The sequence below is a fragment of the Delphinapterus leucas genome, chromosome 6, assembly GCF_059928025.1.
Source record: "Delphinapterus leucas isolate spDelLeu-1000000601 "Yukka" chromosome 6, BTC_Dleu_Yukka2, whole genome shotgun sequence".
Lineage (NCBI taxonomy): Eukaryota > Metazoa > Chordata > Mammalia > Artiodactyla > Monodontidae > Delphinapterus > Delphinapterus leucas.
Window position 1 is genome coordinate 75,155,822 of NC_143134.1, and position 19,236 is coordinate 75,175,057.

Consider the following 19,236-nt stretch of genomic DNA (forward strand, 5'->3'; position numbering starts at 1 on the left):
GAACAAACAGAAGCCAGATTACAAGGCATAAGGGTCTATATGGTTGACTTTTCTGAGAAATTCTGTGCTTCTCTACCCTGACTCCCTGTTAGCATCACCTAGGGGAACTTTTTAAAGAATACCCAGACTTGGGCCCCATGCTCAGAGATTCTCAACTGCCCTGGTGTGGGGGTCTTAGCATCAGTATTTTTTTAAGTTTTAAAGCGTATTTTTAATTAAAAAATTTTCCCACCACAAAACCAACTCTGGGATTGTTTCTGATCATATAATTGGACAAGCCATAAAAGTGTAGGATGGAACTTAAAAATCATTTGAAATCTCACTGTTTGGGGACATCATAGTTAACCATTTGACAGGCTTTTTGCATGTCTTTATGGATAAAAACACACCTAATTTTTCATCAACAGGACCATATTGTAATTGTTTTTCATTAGGGAACGTATTTGGCAAGTGGAGTCTTTCTGAGGAAGGGATTCTCTCCTTCCCTCTTTGCCTCACCATCTACACCAGTCACCCTGAATCCACGGTAACAAGCTGGGGGATTTCCTTTCATGTTTCATGCTCATGTAACCTTATGTAGGTGTGTATGGGGTGGGGTTGTTCACTACTTATTCTTCAGAAATGGGAGCTTTTGTATCCACTTCCCTGCATATTGTTTTTCTCACTTAAAGATATATTAGGTACAGCTCTAACACCCTTTTTTCCTTTGAACAAGTCAGTTCTCTATTTTCTTGTTGTCCGTTGTGGTTTGGGTTTTGACAGATAGAAGCAGTGCTGCTATGAATACTGTTCTGCAGATCTCCATCGGGGCTGTGACCTAAGTGGAGTAGGCTCCCAGGAGAAGGATTGTTCTTCTGTTTGTCTCATTTTTTTTTTTTATAGCACATTCAACCATTTGATGATTCTATCCATTTTTTAAAAAACTGAGATAAAACCTATAGCGAAATGACCAGATCTCAAGTGTGCAGTTCATTAAGTTTTGACCAAAGTATACATTCATCATGACAAATACACTCATGTATACACCCCAGACAAAATCTAGAGCATTTTTATCACTTTAGAAAGATTTGCTGTCTTCTTTCAAGCAGTCTCAACTCTCTCATAGGCAACCACTGTTCCAGTTTCTTTCACCATAAGAGAGTTTGGTGACCAACCAAAGAGTTTTCGTTTTGTCTGTTCTTGAACTTCATGCAGGTGGAGTCATGTACCTTTTTGTGTCTGACTTATTTAGCTCAGCATGATGTTTTTGAGATTCATCCATGTTTTTGGGTCATATCAGTTGTTTGCTCTTCCCTTCTCACTCTCTTTTCTTAATCAGGGCAATATTTCATTGTATAAAAATAGCACAGTTTGTTTTATCAGTTCTCCTGTTGATGGGCATTTGGGTTGTTTCCAGTTTAGGGGTGTTATGAACAAAGCTGTTCTGAACATTTTTGTATAATGTTTTTTGGGGGCTTGTTTGCATTTCTCTTGAGTAAATACATAAGTATGGAATTGCTGGGTCATGTGGTAAACGTATGTCTAACTTTAAAAGAAACTGCTCAACGGTTTTCCGAAGTGGTTGGGAATAAGTATATTTAATTTAAAATGTATGGACAGTTCCTTTATTAAAGAGCTTTAACTTACGTTTCTACCAGTAACCCTCTACCTACAACAAGTGTTACACTCTAATTTTTTGCCAGACTGATGGGGCTAAGTCGAGATCTCATCGTTACTTTAATTTGCAGTTCCCTAGCTGCTAAAGATGGCATCGTCATTTTTGGGAAAACTTCCCAGAAGATTCTAATGTGCGGCTAGGATAGAGAGCCATAATAGTGATTGATGATGGGAGGAAGGAGAGGATCTGACAGCTTCAGGTAATAGTATCAAGTATGAAAGAGGGATGTTTTTCATTTAAGAATGGGGAGATTCGAACAGGGTTGTTTGCAGACGGTTAAAGACATTGAAGAGAAGTTAGAATAAGTTTTCAGAAATATTGGGCAGATGGGATTAAGAAGGCAGGTGAAGGGTCAGAAACAGGAAGAATGAGGAACACAAAAGGCACGGTTGCCTAGAATCATTTTGCACGAAGCCTCAGGGCTTTCCTGTATCAGCTGGGCACAGTGATAGATATTCATTATTGTTTGCATAGTGATTAACTTTCAGATAAGATCCTTTGTTTAAAGGGATTAATTATCACTTACCTGGAAAATCTTGCCATCCAAAGTCCAGAGAGCTGAGGTTTCTGTATGTGCAGCCCACACAGGATTGGTTTCTGTCTTAAAATAATGCCTTGGATTAAGAATGGACTCATGTGGGAAGGGAGTACTTTGTAAGATGACACCCAGTCTTACCTAGGGGAGGTGAAGTCCTCAGGTAAGATCTTGAGGCTTATACAATGTAAGAAATGGAAATTGCACTGTGTCGCGTTGAAAAACGTGAGCTTGGTTCCTGCTTGGTGAGAGAGGGCCTTGTGTACATGAACAGAATGGAGACATGAGAAGAATGAATCATCTCTATTAGGTGCTTCTTTGTTATACTAAATAATGCTGTTAGTATTAAAACAGGAAGTTCTCAGCAGGAGACTTTCAAGGAGGAAGCCCATTGGGAGTAATATTTACCTTATGAATTTAGCCTGGTGTAAGGATATGATTAACTATGGAAGAGCAGCGAAGAGAAAGTCAGCGATCCCTGAGGGGAAAGAATAGTTCCCACCTGCCTAGGGAAGTCCTGTCTGAATGTCCACAGTAGTTTTCCTTTAGAAGCCAAGAATCTAGATATTAGCAGCAGGATGTACCTTCAAAAATGTGAGGCAATGAAAGAAAAATTCAAATAGAAACAGCCTTGTGCCTTTGTTGTGGAGTCGTGGATCTAGGTGTGGGGACGTTGCTGAGATAACAATCTCTGTGGACAAACCAGGAAAAGACAGTAAACCAAAGTGGTTGTGAATTGGTAGATTATGGAGGCCATCGAGGTAACTCTAGTTGTAATTCTTTGTATCAGAGGCAAAATTTATATAAAATCTGGGCATCAGTGTTTATTTTAGCAATGCGTCCCTTTCAATATGATTTAAGGACAAGGAATAAAAAATGTTGTAGGATTCATGGAACTCTGGAAGAGGCAAAACTAATCTATATGGAAAAAATATCCAAACAGTGGTTGTCTCTTTGGAGGGTGTGGGCAGGGATCCATAGGAAGGGACATGAAGGAATTTTCTCTGGTGATGGTATGTTCTGTATGTTGATAAGGGTTTGGGTTACAGAGGTATATGCATGGCTCTAAATTCCTTGAATGGTATGCTTATGATTTGTGTATGTGAATTGCAGTTCAAAAGAAAAAGAAAACCAAACCAAAAATTGTGTAATCCAGTGGTACAAATTTTTCCCTTTGGCTTCCTAGTCAACTTATATTAGAAGGAACTAAGTTTCCTCCTAATATGGAAACTACCATGAAATTTTCCACTATGACTAGAGGATAAGAATCTTAATTCAATGAGAAAAAAGTCTTTTTTTTTTTCTGTTAAGCAACAAAAGCATTGTAAATGTTCAGCCATTCCTAAAGGTTCCTGAAGAATTTTGCAGCTACTGAAGTCAAAGCTGCCTGTTTAATTGAACAAGTATGAAAGAGGTGTGGCCTTTCTTTTTAGCCAAAATAGAATAGCCAACTTTAACAGCTCAAGCTGCAGAGCAAGTAAGAATGAACCTCTGCTCCCAAATCATGGGTCTTATGAGCCCAAATCAGCTAGTTCATATGTTCCCAACCTGACTCAATGGAAACTTGGAAAAGTGACCCAAAGTTTGCAAAGCATCTCACTAAAAATATATGAGATAACTCATCAGTAATTGTATCACTTCAAATAAAGAAAACTTCTCCTAGAATCTGTGAACACACTGAAGATGTGAACTAAGAGATCTCTTTAAGCCTACATGGTTTAGGGCTACTGTTCACCAAATAGACCTTGTGCTTCTTCCAGGCACATGGTAGATTGAACTTGCTTGCCCTCTTGGATTAAGTGGAGCCATATGATTTACTTTGGAACTGAAACTGAGCTCACGTGAGGAGTGTCATTTCCAAGAGGAAGATTTAAGCTAGGGTGACCAGATTTAGCAAGTGAAAACACAGGACACCAAATTAAATTTGAATTTCAAATAAAGAGTAATAGTTTTTTACTGTAAACATATCTCATGCAATATTTGGGACATACTGACCCTAAGGAATGACCTGTTTATCTGAATTCAAATTTAACTGAGTGTCCTACCTTTTACCTTGTAAACCTGCTTTAAGTGCCAATGTGCAATTCATCATGTACTCTCCGTGTCTCTAGCATAGTGACCCTCAATCCTCAGATAGTAGATGCTCCATCAACTTCGGTCCCTAAGGGAATATGATGAGCAGAGCCCTCTGCTGACCTGCAGTGGCCATGTAGCATAGTCAAGAAATAACCTTGGTTGATTAAGCCACTGAAATTTGGGGGCTGGTTGTTACCCAGCATACCCTAGGCTGTCCTGACTGATGTAGACGTTGCCTGACACTGAACCCTGCCATATCTCATTCTGTAGGATTGGTGTTCCATGGTGTGGCCTGTGTATTCTTACTTAACAATTAAATTGTTGTTCTGCCTTTTCCCCTTAAGGTGGACTTAGGTGAAGGCAAGATTTGCTTCTGTTGTGAAGAATTTCAACCAGCCAAATGCACAGACAAAGAAAATGCCTTGAAACTCTTCCCAGTTCAGCCTTGTAGTGCTGTTCACCTTCTACTCAAGGTATCTGGAATAGATTCCATCCCCCACCAGTAACTACACCACAGAGACCCCAAGGAAGGCAAAGCTCCCTGAAATATTCCTCCTTTTTTACCTCCTTCAAATAATCCTATTGAAAGCAGATATGAGAGACTCCTTATCAGTGACCTAGAGACAGAATTGAGAACCCACAGATTATTGTGTTTCTCTTAAGTTATGAATGGATAGCTTCTTTGTGCTCAAGAATTATAAGCTAGTAAAAAATGTAAAGGAGCCTAAATGCATACACATGTCTATGTGTACGTATGTGAATTTACATATACATATACATGCACACATATGCACACATACACACCCATGATGTAGCTACACATATAAGATGTAGTTTTAGCAGAGCCTCTAAAGTCCATGCCCATTTGTTATTGTTCTAATGCTCCTTTGTTGGCTTAAATGAATCCTGTAGGCTGTTGAGTGCTGCCATTCTAAAACACATAGACTAAGGAGATGTATTGGCCAGAAAGTACAAGAGAAATTCAAGACACTACCTCTTGTTTAATAGGCCGCAACTATACTAAGCGAAAGAGATGAAAAGCAAATGATACCAGCTGAAGAGAAATACAAAATTAACCTTTATTAGGGAATTGGATAAAAATCACGTCCTGACTTAAGGTCTGTTAGCCCAGTGAGTGAGAAGCTCAGTTGGTGAACCCTGAGATACTAGCTTTTGGATGGTCCGTCACTGATGGCTTTCTTTAGATCTTTGTTTTGGGTTTATTTTCTTGTGGGGAAGAGGAGTCTCTAAGCAAAGAGAGAGAAGCTGTCAGCTCTCTGAGTTTTGGAGGATGTGAAAATGGCCTTCTTTCTTTGGCTTCTGGATTTTCGGTAGCTGAGTCACTCCCAAACTTTCTGAGCCAGGACTTTGCTTGGGGAAAGCCCCGCTAAGCAGCCAGGACTGTGGCAACAGAAACTTTTGGAATTGGCTTTGCTGCTATTTTGAGACATGTGTTTAGAGGAGACAAGCCCTGTTGACACTCGGGCCAGCCTGCCCCCTGTGTTGTCTTCATTGGGTGCCCGGGGCAGCTCTGCCAGTGGCTCCTGAAATAGCATCAGTGGCCACGAATTAAGCAGTGTGCTCTCCTGGTGGGAGTCTGTGGGAGGGGGGAGGTTGGGATTTGCTATCACTGGGTACACTGACTTCAGAAGAGAAATTCAGTACTTTCCTGGAAGGGATATTTCCAGACAGGATTCTGATGCAAAAAGAAATATGGTAATACCAGGTCTGCCCGGGACAGGAATCTTCTAAGATAAGTTTTTAAAATTAAGAAGTACACACTATTGCATGACAGTGTTAATAATAACCAGTGTTTGTTTGGCACCCAGCATGAGCCAAACACCATCTAAGTCCTTTACATGCATTTTCTCATGGGAATTGTCTTCCTTGGGGCAGTATTATTATTATTTTTCAAAGTTTTTATGTTGCGTTCTGGTCCTCAGTTTTGAGGTACTCAGGTGCGTCATTGTTTCCTGGTTCCAGAAAGTCCTTTTCGCCCTGTGTGCCTTGAATGCCCTGACCACCACCGTCTGCTTGGTGGCAGCCGCCCTTCGCTACCTTCAGATCTTTGCAGCCAGAAGATCCTGCACCGTAAGTCCATGCAAGGCGGCAGAGTGTCTGTGACTCCACTGATCCCACCCTCGGACCTTTTTGTGTCATCCGTTGCTTTTCTCCCTGAGCTGTTGACTAACCGAGGTGCTGTTTAATTAGGATGAATCCCAGATTTCTGCGGAAGAAGTGGAGGAACACAGACGCATCCCAGACCCTGACGACTTTGTGCCGCCAGTGCCTCCCCCTTCCTATTTCGCCACGTTTTACTCGTGCACACCCCGGACGAACCGCAGGTATCCTCCCTACATACCCCCGCCCAGGTCTCTGGGCTGCTCTCGGTTTTGAGGCCGAAGGGTCTCCAGAACTCACAGCATGGGCTCTGACTTCTCTCCAAAATCTAGACATTGTATTACTTTCCAGGATCGTCCGGTTTTTCTCTCTCTTTTTTGGTCTGACAAATTGCATGAAACCAAAGAAAAGTCAAACCTTGACCTAAGGATATAGTTTTTCAATTTCAATTAGCTTCTTAGGAAAACTGACACCCAGTGAGATAACTGCTGTAATTTGACATGATTGAAAACTGCTGTTGCCCTGGAAACGCTCTCAGTCGGGCCAAATCGATATTCATTGTAAACCATCAGCAGGTCCTCAAATCATGAACTTCTTTCCAGCCATTAAAAAAAGGTTAATTATTAATTACATCTCCTTGGTCTAGAAAAAAAATAGATACCGTGTTTATTCTCCTTTTCAAATTCTGGCTCGAAATTTGATCGTCTGTTTCTTAAATCTCAGAAATCATTATTTGTAGAATGAAGTGCTGCATGCATTCATTTGGTTGTTAGCCACTTCTAGAATTGTACCAATCTAAAGAATGACTTCATTTATTCATTCAACAAACATTTAATCCATCCTCTGCTGCTTACTAGTTACTGTGCTGGGTTATTGGAATTCAAAATGAGTTATACCAACTTCCTCCCCCTATCAAGGAGCTCACAGTCTAGGTCATTATAAATGAGTGTTGAAAGGATCACAGTAGTGCTCAAAAGGGAGATTTTGAGTGCAAGAGGAGGACTTCCTAACCTAGACTGGTGAGTGGGCTGCAGAGAGCTTGAAGGAAGAGTCAGCTGGTCAGGGTTGGCTTCCAGGATGAAGTGATGATCTTACTCCGAATTTAAAGGCTAAAGCAACCCTACATTTAAACTTCTAAAAAACAAATCTCTGAATTCTAGAAAAAAGACTAGTGTCTTTCCCTTGCTATTGAGAGGGCTTGGAATTTCTACTTTTTAACCCTGAGGTACACGTGGAGAGTTGTCTGACAAATTTGGTGTCAGGATTGGGGTTTTTGGAAATCCATTTTCTAGTGCTCAGGGCAGCCACATGTCATTTTGAAAGAGGTCACCAGTGGGAGCTCCCACCCAGACACTGTTACTGTTCTTTTCAATGGGTTATCTTCCTGACTTGTCTCTCAGACTCGTATCTAAACCCCACTCTAGCCCCTCCCCTGCCCACCCACCTCGGTGGAAATAAGAGATGACCGCAAAGCTGGAAGGGACATCAGCTGGCTGGACAGATGGCCTGGGGGACAGCTCAGCCTCCCTGTTGTACAGGGACTGGTGGGCTGGAATTTCGAAGCTTCAGGGGCCAGGATGGCTTCGCTAGTCTTTTAGGAAATGAGCCAAGAATTACAGAGGCCAGAGGGACATAGCAACAAAACACATATTCTTTGTGTACCATAGGACACGTTTGCTAAAAACGTAGCCCAATCTCAGGCTGTCTGCAGAGTGCACATTGAAGGACAGTAAAAGTGCCTGTTACTTCATGGTTGGGGAGAGAAATGCCCTTTTCAAGAAGAGTTCCTTGGCTCTCTGAGGTTGTGGGTGAGCACTTGGTTGACCTAAGAGGAGGCAGCAGACATTTAATTTCATGCTGTGGCAGAAAGGAAAAGTAACTCTTGTGGGATTAGAAGTAGTGCTGACCTGTGGGATCCCCTGGCCTTCTTCCCTCTTTCCTTTCTCTTCTCTGCACCTCCATAGTCATGCTTATCACTGTGGGTCTTTGAGGATCTGGGTGCATCCCTGGAGTTGCCCCTCTGAGCCAACCCCTGGCCAAGTCTGAGTTGGAAGAAGACAGACAAGCTTGTCATCAAGGGCTCTACCAACCAGAACTTCCCAGAGGAACATGGGGCAGGGGGTTATGCAGAGCACCCTTGAGAGAACAAGAATGCTTGGCCTAAAGTATATACCTGGAGCACTAGCTCATACCTCCAATGGGCAAATAGCCTCATTTTCTAAAATTCTACCAATATCTGAATGCAGCCCACTTTCTTTGGTTTTTCTAACATTTTATGTATATTTTAAAAATTGTAGTTGATTTACAATATTGTATTAGTTTCAGGTGTACAACGTAGTGATTCAATATTTTTATAGTCATATTCCATTTAAAGTTATTACAAAACAATGGCTGTATTTCCCTGTGCTGTACAATATTTTGTGTTGCTTATCTATTTTATACATAGTGGTTTGTGTCTCTTAATCCCATGCCCCTGTCTCCCCCACTGCCCCTTGCCCACTCTCCTTTTTTAAATGGCTAAATTTATTCACCTTTAGATACATATTCTATCAGAGATATTTTTAAATTTGACTGACTTTGTTAGATTCTCAGTATAAATCAACATCATAGACACTAGCTGTTTAACCCCAATTGATAATTTTCTTTCTTATAAGCAGGCAGGCAAGAATATTAACAGATGTTTATCATTAATATTTCCACAATCAGTTATGTTAAGAGTTTTCACGTAATACAGGCTCCCCTTTTCCTGTAAGGTATTAAGACCTCTCAGAAGAGCTTTATTTATTTAACTTCTATAAATACAACCATTTCATGCATTGGTATCTCCTTGAAAAAGGGCTTCTCAAGTTACTCTCATAAGTAGAAGCCTGATTGCAGTCAAGGCTTCTATCCAAAGATGGTTATCTACTTTGTGAATCAATTTGTAAGTACTGGAGGGGGCTGTGTACCCCATCTCCTCTACTCCAGGGAGTCCCACAGTCTCAGAAACTGGCTTGAGCCAGGAGTCAAAAAGGAAAGTCTCCAACCTAATTCGTGAATGTGGACCTGGTTATACTGTGGGGATGTTACCTGCTAGAGAAAACTGAAGATGAGCGCATGGGAGCCAGGTTGACCTGGGCATTTCTTAAAGGTGAAAGCAACAAGGCCCACCCATTTCCTTTCCAAATGAACTTCAAAACCCAAACTCAAGTGGAGCTGGGCTGTGCCTAGGCTTGACTCTGTCTGTGCTCAGCTTTGGGCTGGGCGACCCTGCCTCACTCCCCACTCCCACACCCCTACCAACATGTGCCCCGTGGAAGGGCCAAGCTCTCTCAGCACACAGAGGAGGATCGTTCTTTGGTCAAGGTCATATTAGTTGCTCCATCAGCCTTGGATAAGTTCTGAGGGCCTATTTGTAGCATCAAAGCAGAACGTATTTTGCATGATCTGTTTGGGTTTCCTGTTCACCTTGAGGTCTCATGAGCATGAACCAGCGAAGGTTTCCTGGAGACTTTGGGATGAATTTGAATAAGCCCAGGCTCTGGAGTCTCTTAAAAGGGTCACCTTGGGTGGATCTCTTACCATTTCTGAGCCTCAGTTTCCTCATTCACCTGCCTTGTCATGTGACTCCTGAGAGGATTGTTATGAGATAATGGGCTAAAAAAATCTTTCTACAGGCAAAAGCTTTAGACTGTGCTCTACCATTGTTAGTTGCATGGTTTCAGATGTTCTTGGCATGTTTCTTACTCTTAAGAAACATTTAGCCCTTAATCTTACCCCTACCGTATCAGGCAACAGTTTTCTAAAGACACTCATTTTCAGTAAAAGTTTGATCACCTTTCCCAGATATAACAGGGTTTTGATTTCAACCACCATAATCCATTTTGCTTAGCAGTGGTCTCAGTCCTGGCTGTGCCTTGGAACCACCTGGGAGCACTGACAGCATACAGATACCTGGGCCCCACCACAGGCAACTAGGGCAGAGTTTCTAGAGGTAAGGCCTGGGCCATGCCCAGTTTAGGAACCCTCCTGGGTGATTCTGCTCTATAGCTGGGTTGAGTACCATAAGGGATCACGAACAAAACCTGTAGCAAACAGACCTATTTCCCTCCATGGATCCTTATTTACCCAAAAGTGGTACAAATAAGGAAAAGTAGCTTAGTAGGAAAGGAACTTTCCTGCTACATCAACTCTAGCAGCATCTTCCATCTAAATGAGGCTTTGCTGGTCATTGTAATAACCACCATAGAAGCCATTCATTTTTCAGCCAATTTAGATAAAGTGTACCCCCTTTCTCCCCCCAGTTTTCCTACTTGAAGAGATTCTGTAGTAGTTCAGGATCTAAAGTGAAGCCCGTTCCTCCCACTTCTTGGTCCTAAGCAAGCCCTCTCTCTTCTATAGGAACATATAGGTAGCCACTGGGTTGGGAACATGAAATATACAGCACCAGAGCTAACAAGCAAAGCTGGGGGATGAACTTTTCAGGCAGGGACACCACAGTGAAGAAATGCATGGGGAGTTGGCTGAGGGGGGACTGTAAGTGCCGGAAAGATGCTCACAGGATTATGCTAATTAAGGATTAAAGATTGGCCCTCTGGAGCCGAAGGAAGGAGTGCATAGGTCTCAGTGAGTAAAACAAGTTGCCTTGTTCATTGGTCAGGAAAGTCTTCAAAGTCAGGTCCACGAAGGGTCTGTATTCCTGGAGTCACTTGGTGTTTATAGTTCTTAAACAGCTTCAGCTGGAATGGAGAGTTGGCGTGAAACCCGTGGGCAAGTCCTCCTCTAAGGGAGAAGAATATCCCTTTCTTGATGACTTTACCAGGACCCCTCCCAGCCATGCTAGGGAGGGACCATTCCTGCAGGTGCCTCTCCTCAGATGTGCTGAGCCTGCACACATCCCTGCCTGGGGTGTCAGCACGTGACCTTCTCCTTTCCTCTCAGGTCAAGCACGAGCTGAGAGTCTTGTTTTTGAATAAAGATGCAGGAAAAAAGGGGAGCACTTTCTCACTTTTTCATTCAGGCTGTAGGAGTCTCATCCTTCTAAATCCCAGAACTCCAGAAGTTTTATTGTTAGGAAGACAGAATATCACATCTTTTTCAATTTTTTTCTTGCACCAATTGCATTTTTGTAAATGGGCACAAATGAAACAACCATAAATGCAGAGAGCACCTTTCGAAAACAAAACAAAACAAAAGCAGTCCCTTGTAGGCAGCTGGCCCCATTTGTCTTTTCGTCAATCTCCTTTAGTTTATGTCCATTTTTGCATTTCAAGAACAAACGTTAAACTTTTGCTATTACATTTTTTTCTTTCTCCAACACTTCATGGCCTGAGTACAGTTTTTTTTGTCTTCTCTGTATTTTTCAAGTTGTGATATAATTGACATATAACATTGTATTAGTTACAGGTAAACAAGTAATGATTTAACACTTGTATATATTGTAAAATGATCACCACAATAAATCTAGTTAACCCATCACTACATATAGTTACAAGTTTTTTTTTTCTTGTGCTGAGAACTTTTACGACCTACTCTCTTAACAACTTTCAAATACGCCATGCAGTATTATTAACCATAGTCACCATGCCGTGTATTACATCCCCAGGACTTATCTGCACGTATTTTATAACTGAAAGTTTTGTCCTAAGGTACAAACTTTCATGTATTTTTAGCTGTCGTTTACAAATTTAGGTTCTTTGTTATCTAGATAATTTGTGTGTGTGTGTAACCTTCTGGGAATGCTGGCGGAAAATCTTATGGGTTTTTTGTTTTTATTTTTTGCTATCAAAGGTCTCTCACCCACAGGCCAACAGCCACAGCTACAGCAAGCGCTCCATCAGTGTTTGTTGAATGACCACCTTTAGGAAGAGGCACTCTGTAATTCCTCCTGCAGCATTGCTGCTTTGTCTCTGAGCTGTGATGTTGTTCACTTTTTTTTTGAAAAATGTATTCATTATTTCAAACATTTATTTAACAAATAGTGAGTTTCTACCATGAATCAGACGTGAGGGAAACCTGGGCAAGAAACTTTTGTCATGTACTAATGTAACAAATAATTGAGTTTCCCTGAATCCTTTGTTTGTTTTTTATTGAGGTAAAATTCACATAACATGAAATTAATCTTTTGAAAGTGTATAATTCAGTGGCATTTAGTACATCCACAATATGGTGCAACCATCACTTCCGTCTAGTTCTAAAGCATTTTCCTCACCTCCAAGGAGACCCCGTACCCATTAAGCAGTCACTCCCCCTTTCCCCAAGCCCCTGTGCAACCACTAATTCGCTTTCTGTCTCTTATGGATTGTTGTTTGCTCTTTGACTAGTAAATTTAAGAGGAATGATGGTATTGCATTTTCTATGTGGTCACTTGCCTAAGAATTCTGGGCACTCCATCCGAGAGCAGCTTAGGTTATTCCCCTGCTCCTGGACCAGGAGGTTGTAGCGTGGAGCGGCGAGTGATTTTACCCATTGTCAGTGGATAACCCTCTAGAGGCGAAGGCCAGTATGCTGGAGCCACTACCATCAGATGGCCAGAACATGCTTCCTGATGCCAGGATGCTCTTCCTAGGATGGTTGGTCCTGATGTTATACCACTGCCACATATCTACGGAGCGCGAATCAAAGGCGTGGAAGTGTTCTGTCCTCTGGACCCCCCGCCTCCCTATGAAGCTGTGGTGAGCCAGACGGACCAGCAGCAGGTACTGTCCATAGAGTTTCTCTTTGGTACATTGACGGCAAGTAGGAAAAGCAGCCACACAGAGAGCGGGGTGGGGAAGGGACCATGCCCTGTAGATCTTTTCAAGTTCACTCCAGTCCAGATGATGGCTGAGCTGAATATCAACAGACAACGCTCTTTTTTCCTGTGTTGCAGGGATCTTCATTCCAAATGGCAGAAGGATCGGAAGCTGCCACCAGCCCTTTGGAACCGATCTGCATGCCAGTGATTCAAGGTAATAAATACATTATTGCTGCCCAAACTCATGATTCAGTAGACTAAAAATGGTAAAATGATCATCTGTACGATATTTTGTTGGAGGTCAAATATTCTTGGAGCAAATGGTTCAAGCTATATCCTTTTTTCTGGGTGTAAAAATATTATCAACTCTTAGGGCTTACAAGTAGGAAATAATATGTGAACAGAAATAAAGATATCTTTAGAATCTTTTATGAATAACCAGACTTTTCAGAAATGGATTACAGAGTTTAATTTGGTTTTCCTGTGTTTTCTGATCTAAGATTTTTTTCTCCTGTTAAAATAAGATAAGCTCTTGTAAAGAGACAAAAAGAGTTTTACCTATTGCAGAGTGATTTGCTCATTTATAACCAAGGACCCAGGTCATACTGCCTTCACATGTACTGAATGCTGATTTGCAATCCTGCATTAAATACTAGAGTCCATTTACAGTTATCCTTGTAACTTAAGGGAACATTGTTACTGCTTTCTCTCTTTGGAGAGGTTTTAAATGGCCCAGAGAACTGTCCACAGGACAAAATTGCAAATGGTGATAAATAATGGATCAACTTTCAGCTATTTTAGGTGGAGGTAATTTTTCAGCAGCGCCATTTAGAATGGATTTCTGCTCTGTTCACCTTCCATCTTAAGTAGAATTATGCAGCAGGGTTCTGTTTCCTAAGTATGTTTTTAATTCTTCCATTTCTTAAAAAAGTTTCCCAAACCACGAGTCAGGCTCACAAGCGATGGGACTTTATTTTCCTGAACAGCAGTCATCCAGTTCCAGAGTGCTTTGATTCATTTAGTGGCCACTGGCTCTTTAACTTGGCTTTCCGGGAGTTTCCCAGCCTAGCCTGTAGACACACCCTCTGCTTGCATTTGGCCTGCAGCCCCAGGGCAGCCACCCCGCCTGTACCCCCATCACCTTCCACCTAATCAAGGTCAGCCTGAGTTGTCAGAAAGGGTAAAACGGCTAGGACCTTTCCAGTGCTGCACGAGGCTGCTCCACTGGAGAAGACGTCAAGCACCTTTAGGCATTTTAGCATGGCTTCTTTTTCTGCTCCTGGATTTAGAGCTTTTTGTTTGTTTGTTTGTTTTAGGTGTGGAGGGGTAGTTTGAGGAGGCAGCATTTCCCACGGTGCTGCAAGATAAAAACTTACTGGGCCCACAGCCTAAGCAAATATTATGAACTGTATTACCCTTGTCCCAGAAGGTTTGGGCTCACAGGTGTTTCCTGCCCAGCATGTTGAAGGTGCCAGCTGAACAGAAATGATTTCTGTTTCTCCTCTTTAAAAAAAAAAAAAAAAATCAGGTGGGGACATTCCTAACACACCTGGAGAAGAAAGCGCATCCATTTCAACTCCCAGCTCCAACCAGCTATGTCCGGCGAGGAACCGGAGAGCTCTCCAGCCCCCGAGGACAAGATCCAAGAGTGACCCTGTGCTTCATCATTCTGCAGAGAGAGGTGATGTCATTTCCCAAGTTCTTCGCGGGGCGCTGTGCTTGTTCGCCTATAGGTGCCGAGTGGCTCTGGCCACCCAAGGCCCTGGGGTTCAAGAGAGAGCTTGGAGGGGGGCTGACAGGTCTTGGGAAAATCAGGTATTCTGCATGCACGTTAAGGATAGACATCTACCATGTCTTTTAAGGCTGGTAAGAATTTTTCTTGTCAAGTCATTGTCATCAGAAGTGTTTGGTTGCACGTGATACTGTGCTGGGTACCACACGAAGAAGACCGTGCAAACCTAGTTCTGATTCCTAGATGCTCCCAGTCCTGTGGGAGTGAACATTCTCTCTCCAGGAAAAACTCCAAAGGGGTGTATTTTTTACCGCCCTCTTCTGAAATTCAACACTAGTTATCTTTTTACTGTGTATGAGTAGATTGAATTATTTAAATCTGACCTTGCTTTAAGAACTTTGCATAGAGCGAAGCTCTCACACTCCATCTCTCTCCCTTTCTGTTTTGAGTTTGTTTGTGTATAGATGTTATTTGAATAATTTAAAATTTTAATAGTTACAATTTTTTTAATTAAAAAAAATTTTAAACTGAAAATGACATTGAATCTTCTTTTCTGAATATATGACTGCCTGAACATCTTCAAATACCTCTTCTTTGTAGAGAATTGTAAAAAAATAGAGGAAATAAAGGAAGAAAATGAAAGTCTGTAATCCCACCAGCACAGGCTTCTTTCGGTGACTTGTCCTAACAAGTTGCCTATGCTGTCTTCAAGCTCTGTGCAAATACAGCTTTGCAGACCCTCTGGTCCTGCTCTGTCCCGGGCCCCACGTCACCTCCTAGTTGTATTTTGTCCCCCTGACAGCCTGTGTTGTTTGCTACAGCTCTGGACTGACCGTGTGGGAGCCAGAGGGAACACTCCTCTTGTCTCTCCAGCAGCTTCTGAGCGGGGAGGAGTCCTGCCCCGGGACTGAGCGCCCTCTGGCCCCTCAGCTCCCCGGACCTGTCTTCACCGTGGGGTTCTCTGCCCCACCTGGCAAGCTGAGGACTCGGGATGGCCACCTGCAGCTTCCACAGGAACTTGGCTGTCTACACAGCTTAACGAGATCTTTCCAGAACCCGCTCTCCTTCTGCAGCGCTGCAGGGGCAAGGATGACACGTGTTTACCCGTTGGAGTCCTCTGCTGTGGAAGGGACCAGGTCGCCTTCAAGCGACAGTGGAGTCCCTGACTCTGTCCTCACACATGAGTGTCTGTAGTGAGTGTTCCGCGAAGAGTCAGGTTCTCTGTGATGTGCACGTGGCAGCCGAGGAAGACGGCTGCCAACCCCTGTTTAGAACTCCTCATGCCTGCCTTTCTCCAGAGGAAAAGGAATGCTCCCCTTCCTCCACCCGTTTTCCCACCCCCTGCCTCCCTTCTTCCTTGAATATCTAAATTCCTGCTTGTCAGACCTTCACAGACTGAAATCTCCAGTGTTGTGTACACTGAAGGCTGCTGGCTGGCTTATGAACATGTGGAGACCAGGCCTGATTTCACTTCACCCATCTGCCAGTGCAGTAATGTTCTGCCCGTCCTTATACCCTTGCTGAAGTAGTAGTTGTGGAAATTAGCCTGTGGTGGATTTCCCAGGCCCTCTGTTGACTTCCAGAATGACATGTACCTTTTCTGCACTAGATTTCTCTTTCTGTAATAGTCAGCCCTAGCGCCACCTCCCAGCCATGGTGTGACGTCGATACTATAAGTCAGTACAGTGCCCCTGAGGATGTTTAGGACAAAGGTACAGTCAATGTGAGCAGAGCATTCCATTCATCCCACAAGTCTCGTCTCTCCTCAGTTCCTCTCTTCCTGTGGCTTCTTCATCCTCTCCCCAGAACATTCTTCCATCAGTCAACTGTGTTTTTTCTGCCTGCCCAAACCATCCCTATATATTGGTGATCACCCCCATGAAACCATTGCTCCATCATGATTTACATTCTGGATGCTCTTCTCTGTCATCTCTCTTTACCTTGATGGTTGCGTTTTATGTGGCACAATAAAATATTTGGGGGACGTGTCCTATTGAAATTACACTTCAAGGAGTAAGCTCGTGTCATAGGTGTTGGGGTTTTTTTTTTCTTTTTTTTCCTCCTGCAAGAGGAAAAGCAAGATGTGCATGGCCGTCAGCATTTGTCACATGTTTTCCACGTGGAATTTCGTGGTTTATGCTGTTTCAGGTACAGATGTGTGTTCACGGGGCTTGGCCAAAAGGTGCGTGTTGTTTGTCTCTGCCCACAGCTGTCCCCGTGCTCAGCTGTGAAGCCGCGACTCAGACTGAGGGAAGACCAGACCTGGCTGCGGTGACCTTGAGAAGAGGGTTGAGATCCCGGGCTTCGAGATGCAGACCGAGGTCTTTAATAGATTACAAATCTTACATGGACACCAAGTTGCTGGTGGCGAGGTTCCTGGAGCAGTCCTCCTGCAGCATGACCCCGGACATCCATGAACTTGTAGAAAACATTAAATCTGTTTTGAAGTCCGATGAGGAGTACATGGAGGAAGCCATCACAAGTGCCAGTTTTCTAGAACAGGTAGTTTTATTATTAATATCAGGCATGAATCCGATGACTTGTTTCCATAGCAGCTGAAGCAGCTTCTCTGGTTTCCTGTCGAAGGCACAGAAAGTCCATGGTCACTGTATCAAGGGGAATGGGGTTAGGAGGTGTGGGGAAGGAGAGGAGGAAGTTGCGTGCTTTCTTTTCACATGTGACATTGCCACAGCCTTCTTGGCCCAAGAGAAGAGAAACCGATTTTTCCGAGATATGGAAGCATGCTTGGAAAAAGAAAAGGGAGCAGCTCAGGGATGAAAGCAAGGGCTATGGGCAGTGTGGAGTACATTTAACATTCCATTTCCTAAGCTGAACGTTTCCCTTGATCTGGCATGTTTTTTCAGCCCTTCGACAATGATGGACATATGTGAATTTTAATACTGGCAAGATTCTGGGAGCCGTTCACGTTCCCATGAAATGTTTGGCAAGATTACCTAAGCTGATAGACTTAAAGGAACGAACATCTTTTCCCTTCCATTTATTAAAAAACACATGGCAATCCCCAAACAAGTAGCCTGTGAAAAGATAAAACCGGGCACGTAAATATTCCACTTGCGTGTCGGGTTTCTCGTCTTTAAAGTGAAGTGTTGGACTAGGTGGTCTCTACACCCGTATCTCTGAGTGAATGGAATTTCCCTCTGATGAGAAGTGGGAATGGGTCGCAGCTTTCCTCACCCACCTCTTTCAAAAGCAGCGTTTACCTTTTGGGTGTTTGCTCTGTAGCTCCATGTCTGTGGGGTGGCCGTTGGAGACCTCAGTGCACAGTGGCTCACGGGTGTTACTTGGCTGTGCCTGTGGGTATTACGTGCCCATCAAATACTTCTTGAGTGGAGTTGGCCTGATTCTCAGGGTCATTGCCAGATACTGGATCCTAGGTACGTTTTTCAGGCAGATTGAACGAATCCCCACCTCACTTTCCTTTCTGTTCCCCTTCCCACCTGCTGGCCTCTTCTTACAGAAGCCAGAAGCCAGATCTGTCCCATCCCTCAGGGGACCGTGGGGAGCAGGACAGTCTGATTACTCGTGTGAAGAGGTACATGAACCATGGGCCCTTTTGTTGTTTGCTTTCTAAAAAAGTGGTCAACCAGTAGTCCTAGGTCAGGCTCCAGTTGGTAGCCTGTGTAGGAGAGAGATTTACACGCACATGTCCCTGGTCTCCTCCAGATGTCATTCCCTGCCTCCTTCCCTCTGTTCACCCCAATTGCCTGAAAAACAGAAGCAAGTATTTGGAGCTGCCAAGTTCTGGTGAGGTAAGAGCTGGAGCATCTGCAGAGCTGTTGGTCTGGACCTTCTGCAAAGTCTTGCTTGACGGAAAGTAGCTTTGGGGAAAAAGAACAAGCACTTATAGTTCAACAGATGCTATCACTATAAATGTTTGCGAGGTCTTTGTGCACAGACTGGATCAAAGTTCAGTTACAGGGATTGTTGCAGTAGACTCTGGGCCATCTGACGGGGCTTCCAGAACTGGATCCCAGTGGTGAGGTATCATAATGCCACCCCATCCCCCAGACAGAAGGAGGCAGGGACAAGGGCAAGGGAGCTTTTATTTCTGACTCTACCCAGCTTTGCACATTTTCACCTTCTCTAGTATTATTGGGATGTGTTTTTATATCCATTTTAATTTTTTACCAATATCCAAACCACTTGTCTTAACTTACCATGTAATAACAATAGACATCTATGAATGTTGGAATTTTCTTCTTACTCAGGAAACAAAGACAGCCTTAAAGACAAATATAATAACAGAGTGTTAGAAAAATTTGATGTCCCATATTTTGGGGGGATTAACCTTTTAATGACCTTAAAATCTCAGAATGGTGGAAACTAAACAAAAAGACATCCCAATGATCATTCTGTGATGTTAGATGGTAGTAAATCAC

General features: G+C 43.1%; 1 protein-coding gene across 3 annotated transcripts in view; it reads left to right on the top strand.

The window, feature by feature from the left end:
- ENTREP1 (endosomal transmembrane epsin interactor 1) overlaps positions 1 to 19,236 on the top strand; it is a 66,429-nt gene that overhangs the window by 39,949 nt on the left and 7,244 nt on the right. For 2 of the 3 annotated variants that reach the window (XM_022573548.3, XM_089913281.1), the window contains 7 exons: positions 4,613 to 4,741; positions 6,252 to 6,359; positions 6,480 to 6,613; positions 12,937 to 13,066; positions 13,240 to 13,318; positions 14,633 to 14,785; positions 17,046 to 17,338. In XM_022573548.3, the coding sequence (XP_022429256.2) occupies positions 4,613 to 4,741; positions 6,252 to 6,359; positions 6,480 to 6,613; positions 12,937 to 13,066; positions 13,240 to 13,318; positions 14,633 to 14,785; positions 17,046 to 17,338 (1,026 nt within the window). The remainder of the gene's footprint in view (positions 1 to 4,612; positions 4,742 to 6,251; positions 6,360 to 6,479; positions 6,614 to 12,936; positions 13,067 to 13,239; positions 13,319 to 14,632; positions 14,786 to 17,045; positions 17,339 to 19,236) is intronic. The other variant, XM_089913282.1, reaches the window with a different exon arrangement.